This window comes from Trachypithecus francoisi, unplaced genomic scaffold (genome assembly GCF_009764315.1).
Source record: "Trachypithecus francoisi isolate TF-2019V2 unplaced genomic scaffold, Tfra_2.0 Lachesis_group5, whole genome shotgun sequence".
NCBI classification, from domain to species: domain Eukaryota; kingdom Metazoa; phylum Chordata; class Mammalia; order Primates; family Cercopithecidae; genus Trachypithecus; species Trachypithecus francoisi.
The window spans coordinates 34,649,671-34,671,296 of NW_022681470.1; the positions used below are offsets into that span (position 1 = coordinate 34,649,671).

General features: G+C 42.7%; 1 protein-coding gene across 3 annotated transcripts in view; it reads right to left on the reverse strand.

The window, feature by feature from the left end:
* Positions 1-7,092: 7,092 nt before the first annotated feature.
* LOC117074788 (protein transport protein Sec16B) overlaps positions 7,093-21,626 on the reverse strand; it is a 45,981-nt gene continuing 31,447 nt past the window's right edge. Inside the window, exons 19-26 of one of the 3 annotated variants that reach the window (XM_033196618.1) lie at positions 20,459-20,758; positions 19,541-19,608; positions 12,116-12,268; positions 11,846-11,944; positions 11,002-11,113; positions 10,795-10,874; positions 8,841-8,939; positions 7,093-8,231 (exon numbers count right to left, since the gene is read on the reverse strand). In XM_033196618.1, the coding sequence (XP_033052509.1) occupies positions 8,160-8,231; positions 8,841-8,939; positions 10,795-10,874; positions 11,002-11,113; positions 11,846-11,944; positions 12,116-12,268; positions 19,541-19,608; positions 20,459-20,758 (983 nt within the window). In that variant the 3' untranslated portion in view covers positions 7,093-8,159. Of the gene's footprint in view, positions 8,232-8,840; positions 8,940-10,794; positions 10,875-11,001; positions 11,114-11,845; positions 11,945-12,115; positions 12,269-19,540; positions 19,609-20,458; positions 20,759-21,626 lie in introns of those variants that run through there. The other 2 variants (XM_033196619.1, XR_004433708.1) reach the window with 2 other exon arrangements.

Here is a 21,626-nt window from a genome sequence, read left to right on the forward strand (position 1 = left end):
TTTTGTTTGAGCACTTACCATACGCCAATACCTGTATCAGCTTCTAAAGATGCAGAAAAGGATCAAACTCTAACAAGAGAATGACTTCACATGATAATCTCTAGACCAAATATAATTTGTGGACATTTTTTGCAAGTTCTCCTGAAGTTCTCATGGTGGGAAATTATTCACTCAGTTCTGTTTTGAATATTGAGCCCTTATTAGGCATGGGTACTGTGCAAGGTGCCAGAAATACAAAAATAAGTAAGTTATAATATCATCCCAGTCCCTGAAAGTCATAAGTCTAGTGGAAAAAATAGGCATACACATAAACACTGGAGACAACAAATAATAGCCCTCAGTTGTACTTGGGAAAGAAAGGCACACAGAATCACCCTAGCTGAGACAGCACAAGACTCGAAATAAAGGTCAGTGGTCCTACTTGGTATTGCAGTACAGGTCCACCCACTTTAAATTAAGTGAACAAGAGATAAGGGTACAGGCCAGACTGCAGAAGTTCACATACCAGGTCCTCCACTTTCTATGTGTGGTTCTGGGGTAGTTACTTACATTTTCTGCACCTCCATTTCCTGATCTATAAAGTGAGCTAATCAAACCCCCCCTCTAAGTTGTTTTAAGGATTAAAGACAACATATGTAAAGTACATGCCTCGATGCTCTCCCAGTTCCATCATTAGCTGTGTAACGTTGGATGAGTTATTTGAACTCTGTGCCTTAGCATCTTCCAAATATCTACTTCCTAGGGCCATTAAGAGAATTTAATGAATAAACACATGTAACCTCTTACATAAAATGCCTGGCACAAAATCTCAGTTATTATATTGATGTTTTCATTAACCACAAATATACCCTCAATGTAATAATTAAAAAGCTTTACATTTTAAATTATGTTCTCCTATTCGAAGAAAAAGACCATCAGCCTGGAAACCAGAACTTTAGGAGGATTTAGGAAAATTGATTAACCTCTCTGGACCATAGTTTTTTCACTGATAGAGCCCCCTCTTTCCAAGCCTTCCTGACAACCTCCTTCTGTGGTAGGCAGAGTAGGGGCAACATGACACACCAAGGGTCCCTGGAGAAACGACTATCCTGGGTTGCCCTGGATCACTTATTAGTTTCCTAATTCATCTGTGAGCCCTTTGAGGGCTAGGACTTTGATCTCACCTATGTATCCCACAGAAGGTCCTAAATAAATGCCCTTTGTTGATTGAGCAAGTGCCAAGTTTTTAGCTGAGATGTTTGGGGACACTGAGAGATTCAATTGACATACTTTTAAAGTCAACCATCTAGCTAGCAGAAAATGTGAGCCTGGAACTGAAAGTCTTCTCATTCTTACTACAATGTTTTCCCCCAAGACTACAAAGTCAGCATCTACGAAGTGAGAAAATGGGAATGATTGTTTTCTTTATAAATAACTCTTTATTTCAGGGGTTTAACATCAATTACCTTTAAATTGCAAGCTACTCCACTGCATTTAAAAATTAATTTGATTTAGAAAATGTCAATGTATCTGCAACTCGTCAGGAATGTACCTGTTGCTCAAAGCAAATGAGGCTGGATCCTGACTCACAGTTTTAATTGATGTGTATTAATAGGATGACTAACGCCGTCTGTGGGCTTGGGGTTGGTTTGTTGTTGTTTGCAAAGAGAAGCAGCTGAAAAATTAAATAAAGAAATCATGACTGTAAGTCTCTCATTGGTTCTTACTTAATTCGTGGGCATTTATCCAAATACTCAAAGAAGTGGAATGAAATCTTGACGCACAAAACTCATATTATTATTATTATTTTTTTTTTTTTTGAGACCGAGTCTTGCTCTGTCGCCCAGGCTGGAGTGCAGTGGCCGGATCTCAGCTCACTGCAAGCTCCGCCTCCTGGGTTGAAGCCATTCTCCTGCCTCAACCTCCCGAGTAGCTGGGACTACAGGCGCCCGCCACCTCGCCCGGCTAGTTTTTTGTATTTTTTAGTAGAGACGGGGTTTCACCTTGTTAGCCAGGATGGTCTCGATCTCCTGACCTCGTGATCCGCCCGTCTCGGCCTCCCAAAGTGCTGGGATTACAGGCTTGAGCCACCGCGCCCGGCCTAAAACTCATATTATTTTCTCTCCAGGACAGTGAGGTTTTCGCATGACCCCAAATCATGATCGTAGACCATTAAAACAATGAAAAACAGTGATTATCTTTTACATTCCAAAATGAGCCCTTAAAACTCAGAGACAAGTTTTAGAAGTCAAGGTCTTGGATTTCTAAGAACCAGTTTGGGGAAACATAAAATTAGCCAAAATTTGCTAGCCAAAAGTCTGGATGTATTGACACTATCCTGTGCTGGTAAGTGGGACTTCAAGAGTCTTCGTAGCATCAGCCACTTGGAAGATGCTTTATGGAGAGGCTGTCTTCTGGGTAATTCTCTCTTGGGAATAAAGAGTAATTGTGAGGAAGGGGAAGTTAAAGAGGCTAGGAGTGGAGATTAGGTGAAAAGAGACATTCCGAAAGGAGCCTCATGGATGGCACCCACGCACGTGCACACACATGAAACCATATACACTCCTCACCAGGGCTCTTGCCTTCAAATGTGTTCCATTGCAACATTCACAGTCCTTTCCTGCCTCCAAACCAATAGCATGGAGAAGGGGGAAGAATTTCTGCAGTGACAATTTGGCAAGTCTAAATCAGATCATCCCCCTTTCATAGATCATGGTAGTATTTGTGATCACAGTACACTATTACCCTTGTACATCCAGACTTTGTCTGCATCCACCACATCTTAAAGCCACTTTAAACTTGGCAACAGATACGCTACTCTACATAGCTAGCAATGAACTTCACCTTCATCTTAACCTATAGGGATGATATAATTTGAATATTTTATGTATTTCCCTCAAAATTATATAAATATGTGAAATTCATATATTATTAAGGGATTGAAGCTACGAAGTTATTTGTACATATATTTAGAACAGCTCTCACATTATGCAGAAATTTCTGTGTTTACATGTCTGTCTCTCCCACTAGACTGTAAGTATTTTATAGTGTCAGAACAATTTTTGTTGGGAAAACAGCAATGCCTGACATGCTATTCAATTAATATTTGATAAATCAGTGAACAAATGTACACATGTCCAGGGACAATGTGGCTAAAAGCCCAGATTCTGAGATCAGACTACCTGGATTCTAATTCCAGCTCCATCCTTACTAGCTGTGTATGTTTGGACAAGTTACCTTACCTCTCTATTCAGTTGTTTTATTCCTAATATATGTTGAAATCACAAAACTATATACTGCATAGAAAGTATACATACATAGAATGCAAGTGTCTGACACAAAATACTCAATAAATGTTATACTATTATTATTGAAATTCCGGATGTCTGAACACTGGAGCTATCAAAAGACTCCTAGCATTTATCTGGTTTAATCTCCAATTCTACTGAAGAAAACCCCATTTTGTAAGACTTCATTTCATAAGCTGAGGCATGATTCAATGACCTTCCAAAATGTGAACGAGTTCCCAGGCACAGGTGGTGGTGAGCAGCTGTTTTCCATCTCTGCTGAGGACCAGTTAAGAGTCTTAAAGAGTCACAGGAGTGATTGGAGTAGAAAGTATTAGAAATAGTTTCCTAATGTTTGAGGAACCACGGGCTGAAACCTCAAAGGAAGCCATGGAATCCCGCTCTGTTGAGAATTATTTAAAAATTGGGTAGGTTAACTGGCTCTCTCTAAGATAGGTAAGGGCCAGGAAAACATCTCACAGTAAAATAACAAGCAGTTTGCAAAGGTCATTTGAGTTTGAGTTAAACTGCTGTTGACTCTGATTATCTGGAAACAGGAATATACAAAAAGGAAGAAAGTATAGGAAGCAGATTTCTCTACCTAGCACGATTGTAATGAAAACATTTTCATATGCTGTTAATCCTCGTTCAGAATAACTTTAAATCTCATTAAGAAACCATTTCTAAAGGACCTGAATGAATGATGCCTGGTATAAGTATGGCCAATTAATGAAATGAAAACAGGCCGTTGTTGAGGCCACATTTCGGGACAACCTCAGTTAAGTACCTAACATTCTGTTGCTTGCAGATCATGCTTCATGCAACTTCCAGCTTAAGGCAGCAAATAGAAGAGGGGAAAAGTCACTTCCATTCCACTCTCTGGTGGAAAAAGTGAGAGAGAAACTCACGTGATAGGAGAGACCCAAATTACACACCTATTATTCTTTTCAAGCAGAAAGAGGGTTTTGCACATTCCCTCTTGGGTAGAAAGTCTTCTGATTTTAGTGAAGAAGTAGATGCAGTCTCTTGCTCCTCTTCTTGGTTACTAAGAGGAACATACCAAAAAGAGACTTTCTAGGGGAAAACAAAGCTAGCAGAGGCTTTGATCCTGAGCAACCTGAAGCCTGGGAGAAGGCTGAACAGAGAGGACACACAGGTGACTGAGGACTCGCGGCTCATTTACAGCTCTATAGCCACATGAGGGGATTAGACAGAGGGCTGGAATGGTAACATGTGATAAAGACCCTGAAATGGAATTTAGTGGTTTGTTCACTTTCAAATTATAGAACATTACATTTAAATGTTTTCATATAAATATTGAATTATGTGTATATGGCAGAATCATAAATTTGCCCACTACTACTCAGCTTTTCAAGGAAACTATGGTTCATTTCGTATGACTGAACTATTCTTCCTCCAAGCTTGGACTCTGTTGAGAAGCAGGTGAAAAAACAAACTTGCCAATTAACAATATCTTAGGCTCTTCCCTTTCATACCGTGTCTTTTGATAATTCATTTTTTGAGAGAGAAAGAGAATTCTGTTCATTCTCTCTCCCCAAACAGCTCACGGTGACGGAAAAGAGGGCTATGACCTTCACAGTGTGACCTATTCGTTGCTGGTGGCTTGTCTGGCCCACTCCTGACCTTTTGCCTTTTGGGAGACTACTTGTCCCATCTGGCCTTTGGGGTCATTATGTAATTATTCCCTGCTAGAGTCTACACTACAGCAGGCTTCAGGGAGCTCGGAGCTCTACCTCAGATCCCCAAAGCCAAGCTGCTATGGCTCCCCAGACACACTGGACACGTTGCCAAGCCAAAGCCGGCTTCTCCTCAAGTCTTGCAGCCTCCCTTCCCAAGGTTACCAGGGCAGCTAGAGGAAAGGGCCACTAGCCCAGTGTGCTCCCTTTCATAGCAGTGTATATCTGTCACAACCTACTCTATTTCCCAAGCCTCCACCTTATAAAAGGAGAAAACAATATTTTCTTCTGACAGCTGCATTTGTTTCCCCAAAACAGATTTTAACCAGTTGAAGTCGTAAAATAACCATGACCTTTAGCAATACCACCACCACTACCCAAACAGCACAGATGAGCAACTAAGAACTGAGAGTGACTCCAGCTCCTCAGACCCTTACTGGACCTAACCTAACCAATGAGCAACTGGGCTTGTTTTAACCAAGCATACACAGATTATTAGATATATTCTGACTTTGCCAGAGTAAAACCTTTAAATTATGAATTACCATAAACACCAAGAACCTCCTCCCTTTCTAGTGCATAGAAACCCTGACTCTTCCTCTTCACAAAGTATATTCATTGCTCTGTATTCCTTTGGCTGGGAGGTAAGTAAACTCAGTGCTTGCTTTGTTGAGCATGACAGTAGCCACTGGTATTCCATGAATTCTCTTAACAGGAGGAGGACGAGAGGACACAGGCATCCGAGGTCTGCGCCTTCCTCTTTAGTCTGCACTCTCTCCTCCCTAAAGTGCTTTATTTCTTGGACAGGACCTCCCCTACACCATTGTTCCCTTAGGCACAAAGCCTCATGGCCTAATGTTAGTGTTAGAAGGGATGCAGGAAGAGAAACTGACTTGGCAATGACACATATTGAGAAGTATGTTTTAATCATCATCCCTGGCCTATACAGCTATCAGGAACAAAAAATCTATAGTCAGATCTGGTAGGCCCCAAAAAACAGTCAAGATCTTATTAGATTGCAAATTAATAATAAAAGACACCATAATAAAGTACAGTTGAGCTTTGAACAATGTGGATATGATGGGCACTGAGCCCTGCAAAGTCAAAAATCCACATATGATTTTTTGACTCCCCAAAAACTCAACTACTGATAGCCCACTGTTGACTGGAAGCCTTACTGATAACATAAACAGTGTATTAACACATATTGTATATGTTATATGTATTATATACTGTATTCTTCAAGTAAACTAGAGAAAAAAACATGATTAAGAAAATCATAAGAAAGAGAAAATATATGGGCTCTCCATTGAGTGAAAGTGGATCATCATAAAGGTCTTCATCCTCATAGTCTTCACATTCAGTAGGCTGAGGAGGAGGAAGAAGAGGGGTTGGTCTTACTGTCTTGGACAGGCAGAAGCAGAATAAAATCCAAGTACAAGTGGACACACACAGTTCAAACTCAGTTTGTTCAAGGGCCAACCATACTTAGCATATACCAGGCCCATTTCTAAGGGCCTGACTCATTTAATTTTTGCCATGTCCCTATAAGGCAGGTACTATGATTATTATCATCTTAATTTTATAGATGAGAAAACTGAAATACAAGACAGTGAGGTAACCTTGCCCAAGGTTACAGGGTGAGCTACAGATGAGCCAGGATGCAAGACTAGGCAGTGTGGCTCCTGTGAAACTCACACACTAATGCCACAGCACCACCACTGGATGTCAGCATACCAAATTAAAGGAGCAGCAGCCTTTTAAGGAAAAAAGGGGAACAGCATTTACTGAGGGCCCTCCAGGTGCAAAACATTTATGCATACATTTTTCTAATTTAATCTAAGAGGTTAAAACAACTTTTTGTGGAACAAAATACACATTTAGTTTAGTTAGTAAAGTGACTGACTTGCATCAGAGGAGCTTTTTGTTCATATTTTTTAAATTGGAAAAATAATAACATTAAAGTAGACTTAGAAGTTAAGAGGATCTGTCCCTAGATTCTTCATTAACAAAGGGCTCTTTCCAGCTATTCACGCTTGATCACACAATAAAATCATTATTAGAAAGACTTCGGGGAAGAGACCACCAATGTACTGTCTTCCTCTGCAAAAATCAGCCAGAGACAAGCATTTGCTATAAAATTATCTAGGTTTAATTATTATCAACATCAGAACTATAGAACATTAACGTACTAAACCTGTATTTACAATTACATGTACAAAAAGTGTTCTTTGTGAGGCGCAATTTTCAGCAAATCTGACGAACAGCAAGAGTCATTCCTATTTTGGGTTTGAAAAGAGAAATGGAAATTTCCAAGACGCCCCCCTCCTCCCTCTCACTCCAGTGACCCTCCGAACATCAATTTGCAAAGGCCTGAGGTAGAAAGGGAGGTATTAACAATATCAGGCATTCATTCTTCCCCTCTTATGAAAGGGATGAATTTTTAGGAACCGTTTTCCATCATTTATTATACTGATGTGCCATCCATCTACATCATTAGGTTCAGTAGTTACCATGACAATATGATGCCTAGAGCAATCTAACTTGATAGCCACATGCCAGAATGTGAAAAAATAGGACCAGCTAAGAAAGTGAGAGAAATATAATTAATCTGAACCACATTTAAAAAAAAAAAAAATGTGCACAAAACTAGGACCAAGAGGGAAACTGCTGAAGTATCATTGAAGAGGAAATTATAAAGGGCAGTAATAATCAAGTTTCAGTATAAAAACTTTGCTAAGTAGAGCCATGTATTGGTCTATTACTAAGACAGGAAGAAGTCCAAGTTGGTCTAGAACATTGTTCTGAGCTCCTGCGCCTCCCCCGCTTCCCATTTCCTGCTACAGGGCCCTGTGGTCCCATCTTTGATTCTAGCTGTTAGGGCCCTAATTTCCCCAAGGCTCTCAAGCCACCACCATAAGTGCCACCACCATGTCACTCTGCTCATGTGCAGTCTGCTATTAGACCCAGACCTTCCACCTGATGAAATAATTTCCGGCGTTCTGAAGCTAATCTTAAGACACTGAATTGTGCTGTGTCTTGAGAGGTCTTGTCCTCTTGCCTTCTAAGTGCCTGGTGGAGGCATCGGGCTGACACAAACCTCTTGAGGGTCCCAGTATGGTAGAGAGGGACTGGGAGATTGAGAAAAGGAGAGCAAGCAAAGTTGCGGAGATGAACGTGGGACGCGTGTTTATTCTCAGCATGGCTGAGTGGGATAGCGACGCTGAGCTAGGCGATTTGGCCGATTCAGGCTAGTGGCCATGGGCAGCTGGAAAAGAAGAACAAATATTACACTGAGTACAGCCCCAAACATGACTCTGCCCAGGATGGAGCTAGGGCACCCTGAGCCTCTGTGTAGAACATTTCCCAAGGTTGTGTTCTAATTATCTACCTCCACCCAACACCGTCACCTAACTCTGGTGAAAAGAAATAGGATTTTATAAAGAGAGGAGGCCAAATGAGACATTAGCAGAGCTAAGTCTACCCAGTTTGCTGAGGAACAGGGAACTTAGCTTCTCTCAAAGTTTCCAATGATCCCTTTATCCCCAGGACAGACTGACAGTGCACCCACACTACTGATGCCAACACCGACTGTGTCTCCCACATCTCAAGAGCTATTAAAATTTAAATACGATATTAAGAGTAACTACATTTATTGACCATTTTGTGGGTTCCAGGCCCTTCATATACATATCTGTGAGCTAGCTACTACTGACCTCATTTTACAGATGCAGAAACTGAGACTTGGACAGTCTCAAGACTTTCCAATTGCTCAAGAATTCACATATCGTAAATGGCAAACTGGGATGATAAACCTAGGTCTCCTTAATCCAAAACCTGTGCTCCTGGCCAGCCCCTCCCCTGAGGGTTTCCTTACCTGAGGGACCTGAGATGGGTTGTAAAGAGGAACAGCCCCTTTTAAGGCAGGTGGAGGAAGCAGAACACCAGGGTTGGAACAGAGCTCAAAGGAAACACTCTGTGATAGAAAAGCATGGAAAATCCCATCAGTGCCCGCCTCCCAGATTCCAGAATGTTGAGGCTTTCAAGAAGCACATCAGGATTATTTGGTATTTTTCTCAGTGATTTCTCTGAGTTCCTTATCGACTCTCCAAAGGACATAAACAGAAATTTCTCAAAAGAAGAAATGGCCAATAAACAAATGAAAAAAATGTTCAACATCAATAATCCTCAGGGAAATGCAAATTAAAGCCACAATGAGATACCATCTTACTCCTGCAAAAATGACCATAACTAAAATGTCAAAAAATAATAGATGTTGGCACGGATGTGGGGAAAAGGGAACACTTCTACACTGCTGGTGGGAATGTAAATTAGTTCAACCTCTGTGAAAAACAGTGTGAAGATTCCTTAAAGAGCTAAAAGTAGAACTAACATTCGATCTAGCAATCCCACTACTGGGTATCAGCCCAAACGAAAAGAAATCATTATTTGAAAAATACACTTGCACAGGTATGTTTATAGGAGCACAATTCACAATTACAAAATGTGGAACCAACCTAAGTACCCATCGACTAATGAGCACGTAAAGAAAATGTGGTATACATATACGGTGGAATACACTCAGTCATTAAAATGAACAAAATAACGTCTTTTGCAGTAACTTGGATGGAGCCAGAGGCCATTACTCTAAGTGAAGTACACAGGAGTGGAAAACCAGGAATCATATGTTCTCACTTTTAAGTGGGGAGCTATGAGTACGTGAAGACATACAGAGTGACATAATGGACTTCAGAGACTCAGAAGGGGAAGGGTGGGAGGAGGGTCAGGGATTAAAAAAAACTATACACTAGGTACAACCCACATCCATGCCAACACTGCTTGAGTGATGGGTGCAATAAAATGTCAGAATTCACCACTATATAATTGCTCTAGGTAACCAAAAACCACTTGGGCCCCAAAAGCTACTGAAATGTTTTAAAAGAGAACCATATCAGAAGGATTTCTTAATAGAACTCAGGGAATCTCAAGCAAGCAAACATGGTTCAAGTGGACACATCCAACCCCTGGGTCTGGAGTGGCAACATTGACAAAAAGAAAAAGCCTCAATAAATTATACTGATACCATCATAAAAAGTAATATACCTTCAAAAGGCCTAAAATTATACAAGTGTTATCTAACCAGGCTTAAAGAAATAAAAATGTTTTCCTAGCAGTAGATATGAAATCCATACTAATGTGGACAACTCATCAAGAATTTATCATAGCCCTGGACAAGGTCTCCATTGAATTCTGCCTCTTCCTGGGACAGGTAAAAAGGCAATTCCCCAGGCTTCCCCTGAGGAAGCTGTTATAGGTTGAAATGTGTTCCCAGAAAAAAAAATCACGTGTTGAAGCCCTAGCCCCCAGTACCTCAGAAAACATATGTTTGGAGAAACATGAAAATACAACATTTGGAGATGGGGTCTTTAAAGAGGCAATTAACATAAATGGAGGTCATATTGGCAGCCCAATCCAGTATGACTGATGTCCCTATAAGAGGAAGAAATCTGAACACAGACATGCTCAGAAGAAAGGCCGTGTGAAGACGTAGAAAGAAGATGGCCAGGCACAAGCCAAGGAAAGCGGTCTCAAAAGACACAACCCTGCTGAAACCTAGACCTCAGCTTTCAGCCTGTGGAACTGTGAGAAATTAGGTTTCTGTGGTCTGAGCCTCCGTTCTGTGGTACTTTGCTATGACGACCTGAGCAAACTAACACAGCAGAGAAGCATTCCTCATGTTCCCCAGGAGTCAGCACCGTCCACACTGAAGGTTCAGTCCTCACACACAGGCATCTGCTGGGATCCGAGGCTCCAGCCCAGGAGCTGCTCACCTCAGGTCCAGACAAGCCTCCAACCCCAGCATCCACAGCTGCTCCCCCACTGGATGTGGATCCTCGGCCTTCACCCCCACCTGGAAAGCAATGAGTCAGAGCTGTTTCCTCTGCTCAGGACTGGGGGTCCCACTCCCAGAGGGCACCCCCACCCTTGGGAGCGCTGAGGGGACCACCCATGGCCCAGAGGACGCGAGGTGGTGGTACCTGTGCCCATGGAGAAGGCGCTAAGAGCTGGCAGAGGAGGGGACTCAGGGGAAGGTGTCAGTGAGAGGCCCAGGCCAGCCTGGTGGGGAGAAGATGCTCTGGGGGTCTCCCGCTTTGTGGAGAAAGAAAGGCAGCATTGGCGACATTGGTGGTTAACAAATTCACGCCCACCCACTTGCGTTCCCACACTCAGGATGGCGGCCTTGCCGCAAACTGCTGCTGGGTACTTCCCAAAACCCCCTCTCCTCATCCCATTCTTCTGCTCAGTAATCCACACTAGCTCCCTACTGCTGACCCTGTAAAGTTACATTTCTTCATCCCAACTTTTTTTTTTTTTTTTTTTTGAGACTGAGTCTCGCTCTGCCGCCCAGGCTGGAGTGCAGTGGCCAGATCTCAGCTCACTGCAAGCTCTGCCTCCCGGGTTCACGCCATTCTCCTGCCTCAGCCTCTGGAGTAGCTGGGACTACAGGCGCCCGCCACCTCGCCCGGCTAGTTTTTTTTTTTTTTTTTTTTTTTGTATTTTTTTAGTAGAGACGGGGTTTCACCGTATTAGCCAGGATGGTCTCGATCTCCTGACCTCGTGATCCGCCCGCCTCGGCCTCCCAAAGTGCTGGGATTACAGGCTTGAGCCACCGTGCCTGGCCCATCCCAACTTTTTAAAGTTTTTATAATCTGCCTTGCCCCACAGGACCAATTCATTTCCCACCATCTTCTGTCACAAAACCTCTGTCTCGTGTGGCCTGGGGTAGAGTCAGGTGCCAGCTCTGAGAGCTCCTAGGTGCTAAGGCAGCTCCCTCTGAAAGACCCACAGACAGAGGCATCCTCTCCCTTCCACAGAGCCAACCTCAGAGTCAGGGCTGTCCGAGGAGTCCTCCTCTCCAGAGGGAGATGCGTTCTTGGTGGGCTTCGATCGAAACCAGCTGAACCAGCCAAACCCTGAGCTCTGGAAGGGGAAGAGGACATTTTATGACCTGCAGGTTTGCTTCTCCCCCGACTATGAGGTTAACCCGCCCCCATGTGACAGTCAGAACCCAGACTTCCAAGTCTGCACCACCCTTAAGGAAGGGAATGGCAGGGGGAGAAAAGCCGGGGAGAGAAGAACAAGTCCCTCCACCTTTGTATGCTCCTTCCCATCTCCGAGCTTGCCTCTCCAGGCAGTATTTTGGGGAGAGTTTTTATCAGCCTCATCGGAGGACTCCTCCTCATCCTCCTTGGCTGAATTGGTGGAACTCTCAGAAATACTTGGTGCTCTGGCAGCCAGTGGTGTCTGGAATTAAAGAAAGAACTCACATTTGCATGGCACTTGACAGGTTACCAAACACATTTGCACGTACTCCCTCACCTGACCTGCTCAGAAGCAGTGGGATTGTCTCTCAGAATCATATTGTACTGAAGAGGAAGGAAGGCTTAGCCATGAAAAATGACTTGCTGAAGGTCGCAGGATAAAGTCAGAGCCCAAGCCCATGTTATCCCTAATCTTACAGACCTTCGTCTGTGGTGCCACCTCTCTAGAAACATACAGTTTTCAGAACTATGCCAAGGCCTGGAGCAGGGGTTATGGACTGCTACTGCTGGAGATGAAGAGAGCCAGAAAACACCCCACAGAGGCCCACAAGCACCCCCAAAGAAAACAGAGAATGTAGCAACCACCAAACATAACTTGTCTTAGAGCTCATTTCCTAACAGACTTGCTCAAGATCAACTGTGAACATATGCACCAGAGGGGGGTAAAATACACCCACATCCCTTTACATTAACTTTTTTTTTATTGTGGTAAGATAGATACAAAATAAATTTTGCCATTTTAACTATTTTTAAATGTGCAATTCAGTGGCAGTAAGTATACACACAGTGTCGTACAACCATCATCACTAGCCATCTCTGGAAGTTTTTCATCATCCCCCTTTGCCCCTCCCCCAGGCCCTGGTCATTGCCATTCCACTTCTGTCTCTGAGTTTGCCTATTCTATGTGTCCCACATAGGTGAAGTCATATGACATATTGCCCTTTTCTGTAATATTTACATTTTTTACTCTCAATAAAACACAATTGATACAAATCTTAGGAAATACTTTGGCAAAATAAAGAAAAAAACTTTATTTTTTATTCAAATGCATATAGTGTTGACTTTGTGCCTGGTACTGTTCTAAGGGCTTTATATGTAGTGATGCATTTAATCCTTACAATAGTCCTGTGAGCTAGGTGCTATTATCTCATTTTACAGATGAGAAAACTAAGGCACAGAAAGGTGAAGCAACCTGTCTCGGGTCACCCAGCTCGTAAATGGCACAGCAAAGGCCAAAGGTAGGCTGTCTGGCTTTCCTTCTAGGAATTCCTCCTAAGTGAATGATTCAAGACATAGACAAGGGCTTGTATACTAGGATGCCCAGCACTGTGTGTTACATATGAGTGAGAAAAGGAAGGAGGAATGGAGGGAGGGAGGGGAAAGGATACAACACTCACAATGATTAACGACAACACGGGAATAATCTACCAGAATGCGAGCTCCCTACTGTGGTCATGGAGGCCCCGTAAGCTTGCCTCTGCTGCCCTCCAGCCTTGTTTCTCAGCCCTCCGCCCTACTGCTCCCCACTCTCAGGGCACAGTGGCTCCCTTGATCTCCCTTAACTACACCAAGGGAGCCACTGCAGGGCCTCCAGTCCTGCTGTTTCTCTGCCTCGAATGCCTTTCCGCTAGATATTCACCTGGCTCATTTCCATGCTCCATCCTCATCTCCACTTGAAGGCCTCCTCAGTGACACCTTCCTTAGCCACTCCTCTGAAGTGAGATGCCTGGCACGTATACTTGTCTATGTTTAGTCACTTCCACTAGACTTGAGTGCCTGAGAGAAGGCTTGGGCTGACGTGCTGATGCCTCCCCAGCCCCTGTGACAGAACTCAGAGAATATTTTGAATAAATGAATGAATAGCACTACTTTCATAAAGTGAATTTTTCCATGCCAATACTAAAAATTATATTTGTGGGGGGCACCAAGATGGCCGAATAGGAACAGCTCCAGCCTCCAGCTCCCAATGTGAGCAACACAGAAGATGGGTGATTTCTGCATTTCCAACTGAGCCTCTGCTGCTGCTACCCAGGCAAACAGGGTTTGGAGTGGACTTTGAGCAAAATCCAACAGACCTGCAGCTGAGGGTCCTGACTGTTAGAAGGAAAACTAACAAACAGAAAGGACGTCCACACCAAAACCCCATCTGTACGTCACCATCATCAAAGACCAAAGGTAGATTAAACCACAAAGATAGGGAAAAAGCAGTGCGAAAAAGCTGAAAATTCAAAAAATCAGAGCACCTCACCTGCTCCAAAGGAGCATAGCTCCTTGCCAGCAACGGAACAAAGCTGGACGGAGAATGACTTAGACAAGTTGAGAGAAGAAGGCTTCAGTTGATCCAACTTCTCAGCGCTAAAGGAGGAACTATGAACCCAGTGCAAAGAAACTAAAAACCTTGAAAAAAAGATTTGACAAACGGATAACTAGGATAACCAATGCAGAGAAGTCCATAAACGACCTGATAGAGATGAAAACCATGATATGAGAACTACGTGACAAATGCACAAGCTTCAGTAACCGACTCGATCAACTGGAAGAAAGAGTATCAGTGATTGAAGATCAAATGAATGAAATGAAGCAAGAAGAGTAGTTTAGAGAAAAAAGAGTAAAAAGAAATGAACAAAGCCTCCAAGAAACATGGGATTATATGAAAAGATCAAATCTACGTCTGATAGGTGTACCTGAAAGTGACGGGGAGAATGCTACCAAGTTGAAAAACACTCTGCAGGATATCATCCAGGAGAACTTCCCCAACCTAGCAAGGCAGGCCAACATTCAAATTCAGGAAATACAGAGAACGCCACAAAGATACTCCTCGAGAAGAGCAACTCCAAGACACATAATTGTCAGTTTCACCAAAGCTGAAATGAAGGAAAAAATGTTAAGGGCAGCCAGAGATAAAGGTCGGGTTACCCACAAAGGGAAGTCCATCAGACTAACAGCAGATCTCTCGGCACAAACTCTCCAAGCCAGAAGAGAGTGGGGGCCAATATTCAACATTCTTAAAGAAAAGAATTTTCAACCCAGAATTTCATATCCAGCCAAACTAAGTTTCATAAGAGAAGGAGAAATAAAATCCTTTACAGACAAGCAAATGCTTAGAGATTTTGTCACCACCAGGCCTGCCCTACAAGAGCTCCTGAAGGAAGCACTAAACATGGAAAGGAACAACCATTCCATGTTGGAATGTACCAGCCATTGCAAAAACATGCCAAATGTAAAGACCATCGATGCTAGGAAGAAACTGCATCAACTAACAAGCAAAATAACCAGCTAACATCATAATGACAGGATCAAGTTCACACATAATAATATTAACCTTAAATGTAAAAGGGCTAAATAGTCCAATTAAAAGACACAGACTGGCAAATTGGATAAAGAGTCAAGACCCATCAGTTTGCTGTATTCAGGAGACCTATCTCACACGCAGAGACACACATAGGCTCAAAATAAAGGGATGGAGGAAGATCTACCAAGCAAATGGAAAACAAAAAAAGGCAGGGGTTGCAATCCTAGTCTCTGATAAAACAGACTTTAAACCAACAAAGATCAAAAGAGACATGAAGGCCATTACATAATGGTAAAGGGATCAATTCAACAAGAAGAGTTATAGGAGCACCCAGATTCATAAAGCAAGCCCTTAGAGACTTACAAAGAGGCTTAAACTCCCAAACAATAATAATGGGAGACTTTAACACCCCACTGTCAACATTAGACAGATCAACAAGACAGAAAGTTAACAAGGATATCCAGGAATTGAACTCAACTCTGCACCAAGCGGACCTAAAGACATCTACAGAACTCTCCACCCCAAATCAACAGAATAAACATTCTTCTCAGCACCACATTGCACTCATTCAAAAATTGACCACATAGTTGGAAGTAAAGCACTCCTCAGCAAATGTAAAACAACAGAAATTATAACAAACTGTCTCTCAGACCACAGTGCAATCAAACTAGAACTCAGGACTAAGAAACTCAATCAAAACCACTCAACTACGTAGAAACTGAACAGCCTGCTCCTGAATGACTACTGGGTACATAACAAAATGAAGGCAGAAATAAAGATGTTCTTTGAAACCAATGAGAACCAGATACAACATGCCAGAATCTCTGGGACACATTTGAAACAGTGTGTAAAGGGAAATTTATAGCACTAAATGCCCACAAAAGAAAGCAGGAAAGATCTAAAATTGTTACCCTAACATCACAATTAAAAGAACTAGAGAAGCAAGAGCAAACAAATTCAAAAGCTAGCAGAAGGCAAAAAATAACTAAGATCAGAACAGAACTGAAGGAGATAGAGACACAAAAAACCCTCCAAAAAATCAATGAATCCAGGAGCTGGTTTTTTGAAAGATCAACAAAATTGATAGACTGCTAGCAAACTAATAAAGAAGTAAAGAGAGAAGAATCAAATAGATGCAATAAAAAATGATAAAGTGGATATCCCCACTGACCCCACAGAAATACAAACTACCATCAGAGAATACTATAAACACCTCTACACAAATAAACTAGAAAACTTAGAAGAAATGGACAAATTCCTGGACACATACACTCTCCCAAGACTAAACCAGGAAGAAGTTGAATCCCTGAATAGACCAATAGCAGGCTCTGAAATTGAGGCAATAATTAATAACCTACCAAAAAAAGTCCAGGACAAGATGGATTCACAGCCGAATTCTACTAGAGGTATAAGAAGGAGCCAGTATCATTCCTTCTGAAACTATTCCAATCAATAGAAAAAGAGGCAATCCTCCCTAACTCATTTTATAAGGCCAACGTCATCTTGATACCAAAGCCTGGCAGAGACACAACAAAAAAAGAGAATTTTAGACCAATATCCCTGAAGGACCTCTTCAAGGAGAACTACAAACCACTGATCAGCAAAATAAAAGAGGACACAAACAAATGGAAGAACATTCCATGCTCATGGATAGGAAGAATCAATATCATGAAAATGGCCATACTGACCAAGGTAATTTATAGATTCAATGCCATCCCCATCCAGCTACCATTGACTTTCTTCACAGAAGTGGAAAAAACTACTTTAAAGTTCATTTGGAACCAAAAAAGAGCCCACATTGCCAAGACAATCCTAAGTCAAAAGAACAAAGCTAGAGGAATCATGCTACCTGATTTCAAACTATACTATAAGGCTACAGTAACCAAAACAGCATGATACCGGTACCAAAACAGAGATATAGACCAATGGAACAGGACAGAGGCCTCGGAAATCATATCACACATCTACAACCATCTGATCTTTGACAAACCTGACAAAAGCAAGAAATGGGGAAAGGATTCCCTATTTAATACATGATGCTGGGAAAACTAGCTCATAAGTAGAAAGCTGAAACTGGATCCCTTCCTTACTCCTTATACAAAAATTAATTCAAGATGGATTAGAGACTTAAATGTTAGACCTGAAACCATAAAAACCCTAGAAGAAAACCTAGGCAATACCATTCAGGACATAGGCATGGGAAAGGACTTCATCTCTAAAACATCAAAAGCAATAGCAACAAAAGCCAAAATTGACAAATGGGATCTAATTAAACTAAAGAGCTTCTGCACAGCAAAAGAAACTACCATCAGAGTGACAGGCAACCTACAGAATGGGAGAAAATTTTTGCAATCTACTCATCTGACAAAGGGCTAATATCCAGAACCTACAAAGAACTCAAACAAATTTACAAGAAAAAACAAACAACCCCATCAAAAAGTGGGCAAAGTATATGAACAGACACTTCTCAAAAGAAGACATTTATCCAGCCAACAGACACATGAAAAAATGCTCATCATCATTCGCCATCAGAGAAATGCAAATCAAAAGCACAATGAGATACCATCTCACAGCAGTTAGAATGGCGATCATTAAAAAGTCAGGAAACAACAGGTGCTGAAGAGGATGTGGAGAAACAGGAACACTTTTACACTGTTGGTGGGAGTCTAAACTAGTGCAACCATTGTGGAAGACAGCATGGCAATTCCTCAAGGATCTAGAACTAGAAATACCATTTGACCCAGCCATCCCATTACTGGGTATATACGCAAAGGATTATAAATCATGCTGCTATAAAGACACATACACACATGTGTTTATTGCAGCACCATTCACAATAGCAAAGACTTGGAAGCAACCTAAATGTCCATCAATGACAGACTGGATTAAGAAACTGTGGCACATATACACCATGGAATACTATGCAGCCATAAAAAAGGATGAGTTCGTGTCCTTTGTAGGGACATGGATGCAGCTGGAAACCATCATTCTCAGCAAACTATCAGAAGAACAGAAAACCAAACACTACATGTTCACACTCATAGGTGGGAATTGAACAATGAGATCACTTGGACAGAGGAAGGGGAACATCACACACCAGGGCCTATTGTTGGGCGGGGAGAGGGGGGAGGGATAGCATTAGGAGATATACCCAATGTAAATGACGAGTTAATGGGTGCAGCACACCAGTATGGCACATGTGTACATATGCAACAAAACTGCACGTTGTGCACATGTACCCTAGAACATAAAGTATAATTTAAAAAATCATATTTATGAATGACATAGAAAAATCTCATTATATAGTGTTAAGTAACAGGAAATAAAGCTTTGCATACATATGTTCTTAGCCATTTAAAAACATGTATATGTGTATAATGTATATATAGACATACATATGTGTGTATACATATGCATATACAGAAAAATAGTGTAAGAAAAGAAAAACACTTTGTTGGATTGAGTGATATTTGATTCTTTATATGATACTTCACTTTTAGATTTTTCTATAACAATAATGTACTACTTTTCAGTCAGGAAAAAAAAAAACAGAAAACGATAGAAGTTTGTTAAGACCTGTACCCCTGTTTTTCTACTTTAAAAAGTTATAGGATGTAACCCTCCAACCAGGAGAAGCTGGAGAACGCCTTAGGTTTGGGGCCAACACTGCCCATTGCTGAGGGCAGAGGTGTGTTCAATCAGAGCTAGAGAGAATGATTCATCAGACATGGTCACCTCCAGGACCTTAGAGCCTAACTGAGGAGAAAAGACAGAGGCAGGCACTGTCACAGCTACCACAGATCTTTCTTTGAAATAAAGCCAAGTAAAAATTAAAACAAGGAAATATCAACAGTCTTCCATGGCAGGACAGGGTATGGCAAGCACTTTGTGCAGCACTGAGAAGATGTCAGAGGTAACAGAGATCTGAGAGGCCAAAACAAACCAGCTCAGTTGCTCCCTCTTACCCCATGGACATAGATTGGTGGGGTTGAGTGTAATCAAGAACACAGCCTCCCACCCAGCTCCCAGGAGTTGGTACAGGAAGAGGCATGGCGAGATGTGGAAGAGAAAGCTGCTGTAATGCTGAGGAGGAGCTTGCGTGTGGCCAAGAAACCAGGGCAACTGGTAACAACCAGAAGCGTTTGAGTGGGCAGTGGTATCTTTTATGCTGTGTGCTCTCACCTTTGGTTTGGAAATGACCTCTTGGCCATCAGGAGGCTGGGAGGTTTCTTGAGACACTGGGTTCTCTCCTGAGTCACAAACAGAAATGGAAATAGCAATGGGAAGTTGTGCTTTTCCCATCTATCTTGAAGAAGAGTAACTGGGACACAATCAGCTTTCTTAACTGCAGCAGAAGCTCCGAGTCCATAAGCCCAAGCCAATCACAGCAAATACAAAGAACGCTCACATGGCTCAGCTCACTACCAGCCACCCCAGGACATGCTATTCAACTCATCCTCTACTTCCACAGCCACTCTTCAGGAATCTTGGAAATCAGAGCAACATCAAGCGAGGTCACAGGGATCCTCCACCACCTTCCTCTCCATCTGAGCCTTCATCTTGAACAGGACTTAATCCTGGAAGGTCTAAGATCTAATCATTCTAGGTGACTTCCAGCATCTCCCTGGCATCGCTCAGCATTGCTCACCCATACTTGGCCATTGTTGTCAAAGGTCTGATGAGCCTGAAAAAACTCGGGACCAAGACAGACACATGGGTTTCTGCTGGAGACCCTGATAGTAAGCTTTTGGGTGCAGGATGATTGGAGAAAGAGAACATGGCCTCTATTTCTCCATCCTGTAATCTCTCTCCTAGAAACTATGTAATCATTTGTATGGCAGGTGTGGCTCCATTTGCCCTGCTGTACCCAGAGGAGATATGGACCGGGCTGGAAGACAGCAATCTCCTTCAGATATATGCAAAGCACCAGTATAGTGGCTGAAAACTAGCAGGCCCTCAGTAACAGGCACATACCCCCGCATCTGTGTCTTTCCCAGCTCCAACCCAACCTCCTCTGACTGGTCCCAGCACCTCCCTTTCCTGCTTCCTCCCTACCCAGACCCTATACTCAACGTGGCCACCCTAGCTGCCAGGTCTTACCAGGGCCCAGGTGTGCCTGCAGCGTTTCCTCCCAGACTGTTCCTCCAGGGGCCTCTGTCACTGCCACGCTGCTGCCAGTTCCTGGTAGGTGGATCTCAGGAACTGAGTAAAGAGGCATTGGTGCCCCTGTCTGCCCTGCACCCCCTCCTGCTGGGTAGGAGCCCGGCTGGAGAGGGAGGGGCTGCTGTGGGCTGGGCTGGGGCAGGCAGGTCTGCTCAAGCGTCAGCCACAGAGCTGAGCGGTACCCAGGGGCTTCAGAGTAACCTTGACATCCAGAAAAGTCCTGGTAGAAAGTGTTTTCTAAGGACATAGAACGAAGGTAAAGAAGTAAGACCTGAAATGTGGCATTTGCATACTGATCACACCAGAAACATTCCTGCTCATGTCTTCTTTGGAAAGCAGTCACAAGGACAAGCTATCTAATGTGGCTTCCAGTAACGTGATGACAAGTAAAACACAGAGTGATGGTAACACCCTCATTGCTGTTTACAGAATTGTTTCCTTCACTAGTGTACCCTAAAAATAAAATCCTAAGCCCCTCCATTGACTTAACAGACCCCCTCTTGGACAAGGGGACCCCAGAAAAACCTTAAAAACTGAGTTCCCAGCCATGACGGGATGGGAGGTGAGACACCCTTCATTATACCCCCTCTCTTTTGTAGTTCAGACACAACTGACCAGCATTAATGTTAAAAGCGAGATCTTAAGACTAACAGATCTTATGGCTTGGTGGACATAAGATACCAAATTATACACAGAACCTAAAGCCCTGCCAGGCAACGGTTAAGTCCCGCACCTTAAGAATAAACTGTGTTCTCATGGCCACGAGGTTTTTTCTCTAGCAGCTCAGCAAGCACTGGCCTTGAGATGAGCAATGTTAAAACAATTACAACTCATTCCGCTCGCAAATGCTGACTAAATGAACCTCTATTCCATCAGCCATAACCACAGCTTTGATTGGACAAGACTGATTTCAGTAACTTTCTCCAGATAAGAAGACCACCAACCATGAACTTGGTCTGGCCAGTTTACAGAGAGTCCCCACTTGAGTGCTTCTGTGTCCCGAAAAGACCTTTTGACAGGTAAGGCCTAATTGTAATATGCTTAAAGGATAAGTCTCCACCCCAAGGTGAACATGGGTCGTGTGTTACATGAATGTTAGCTCATT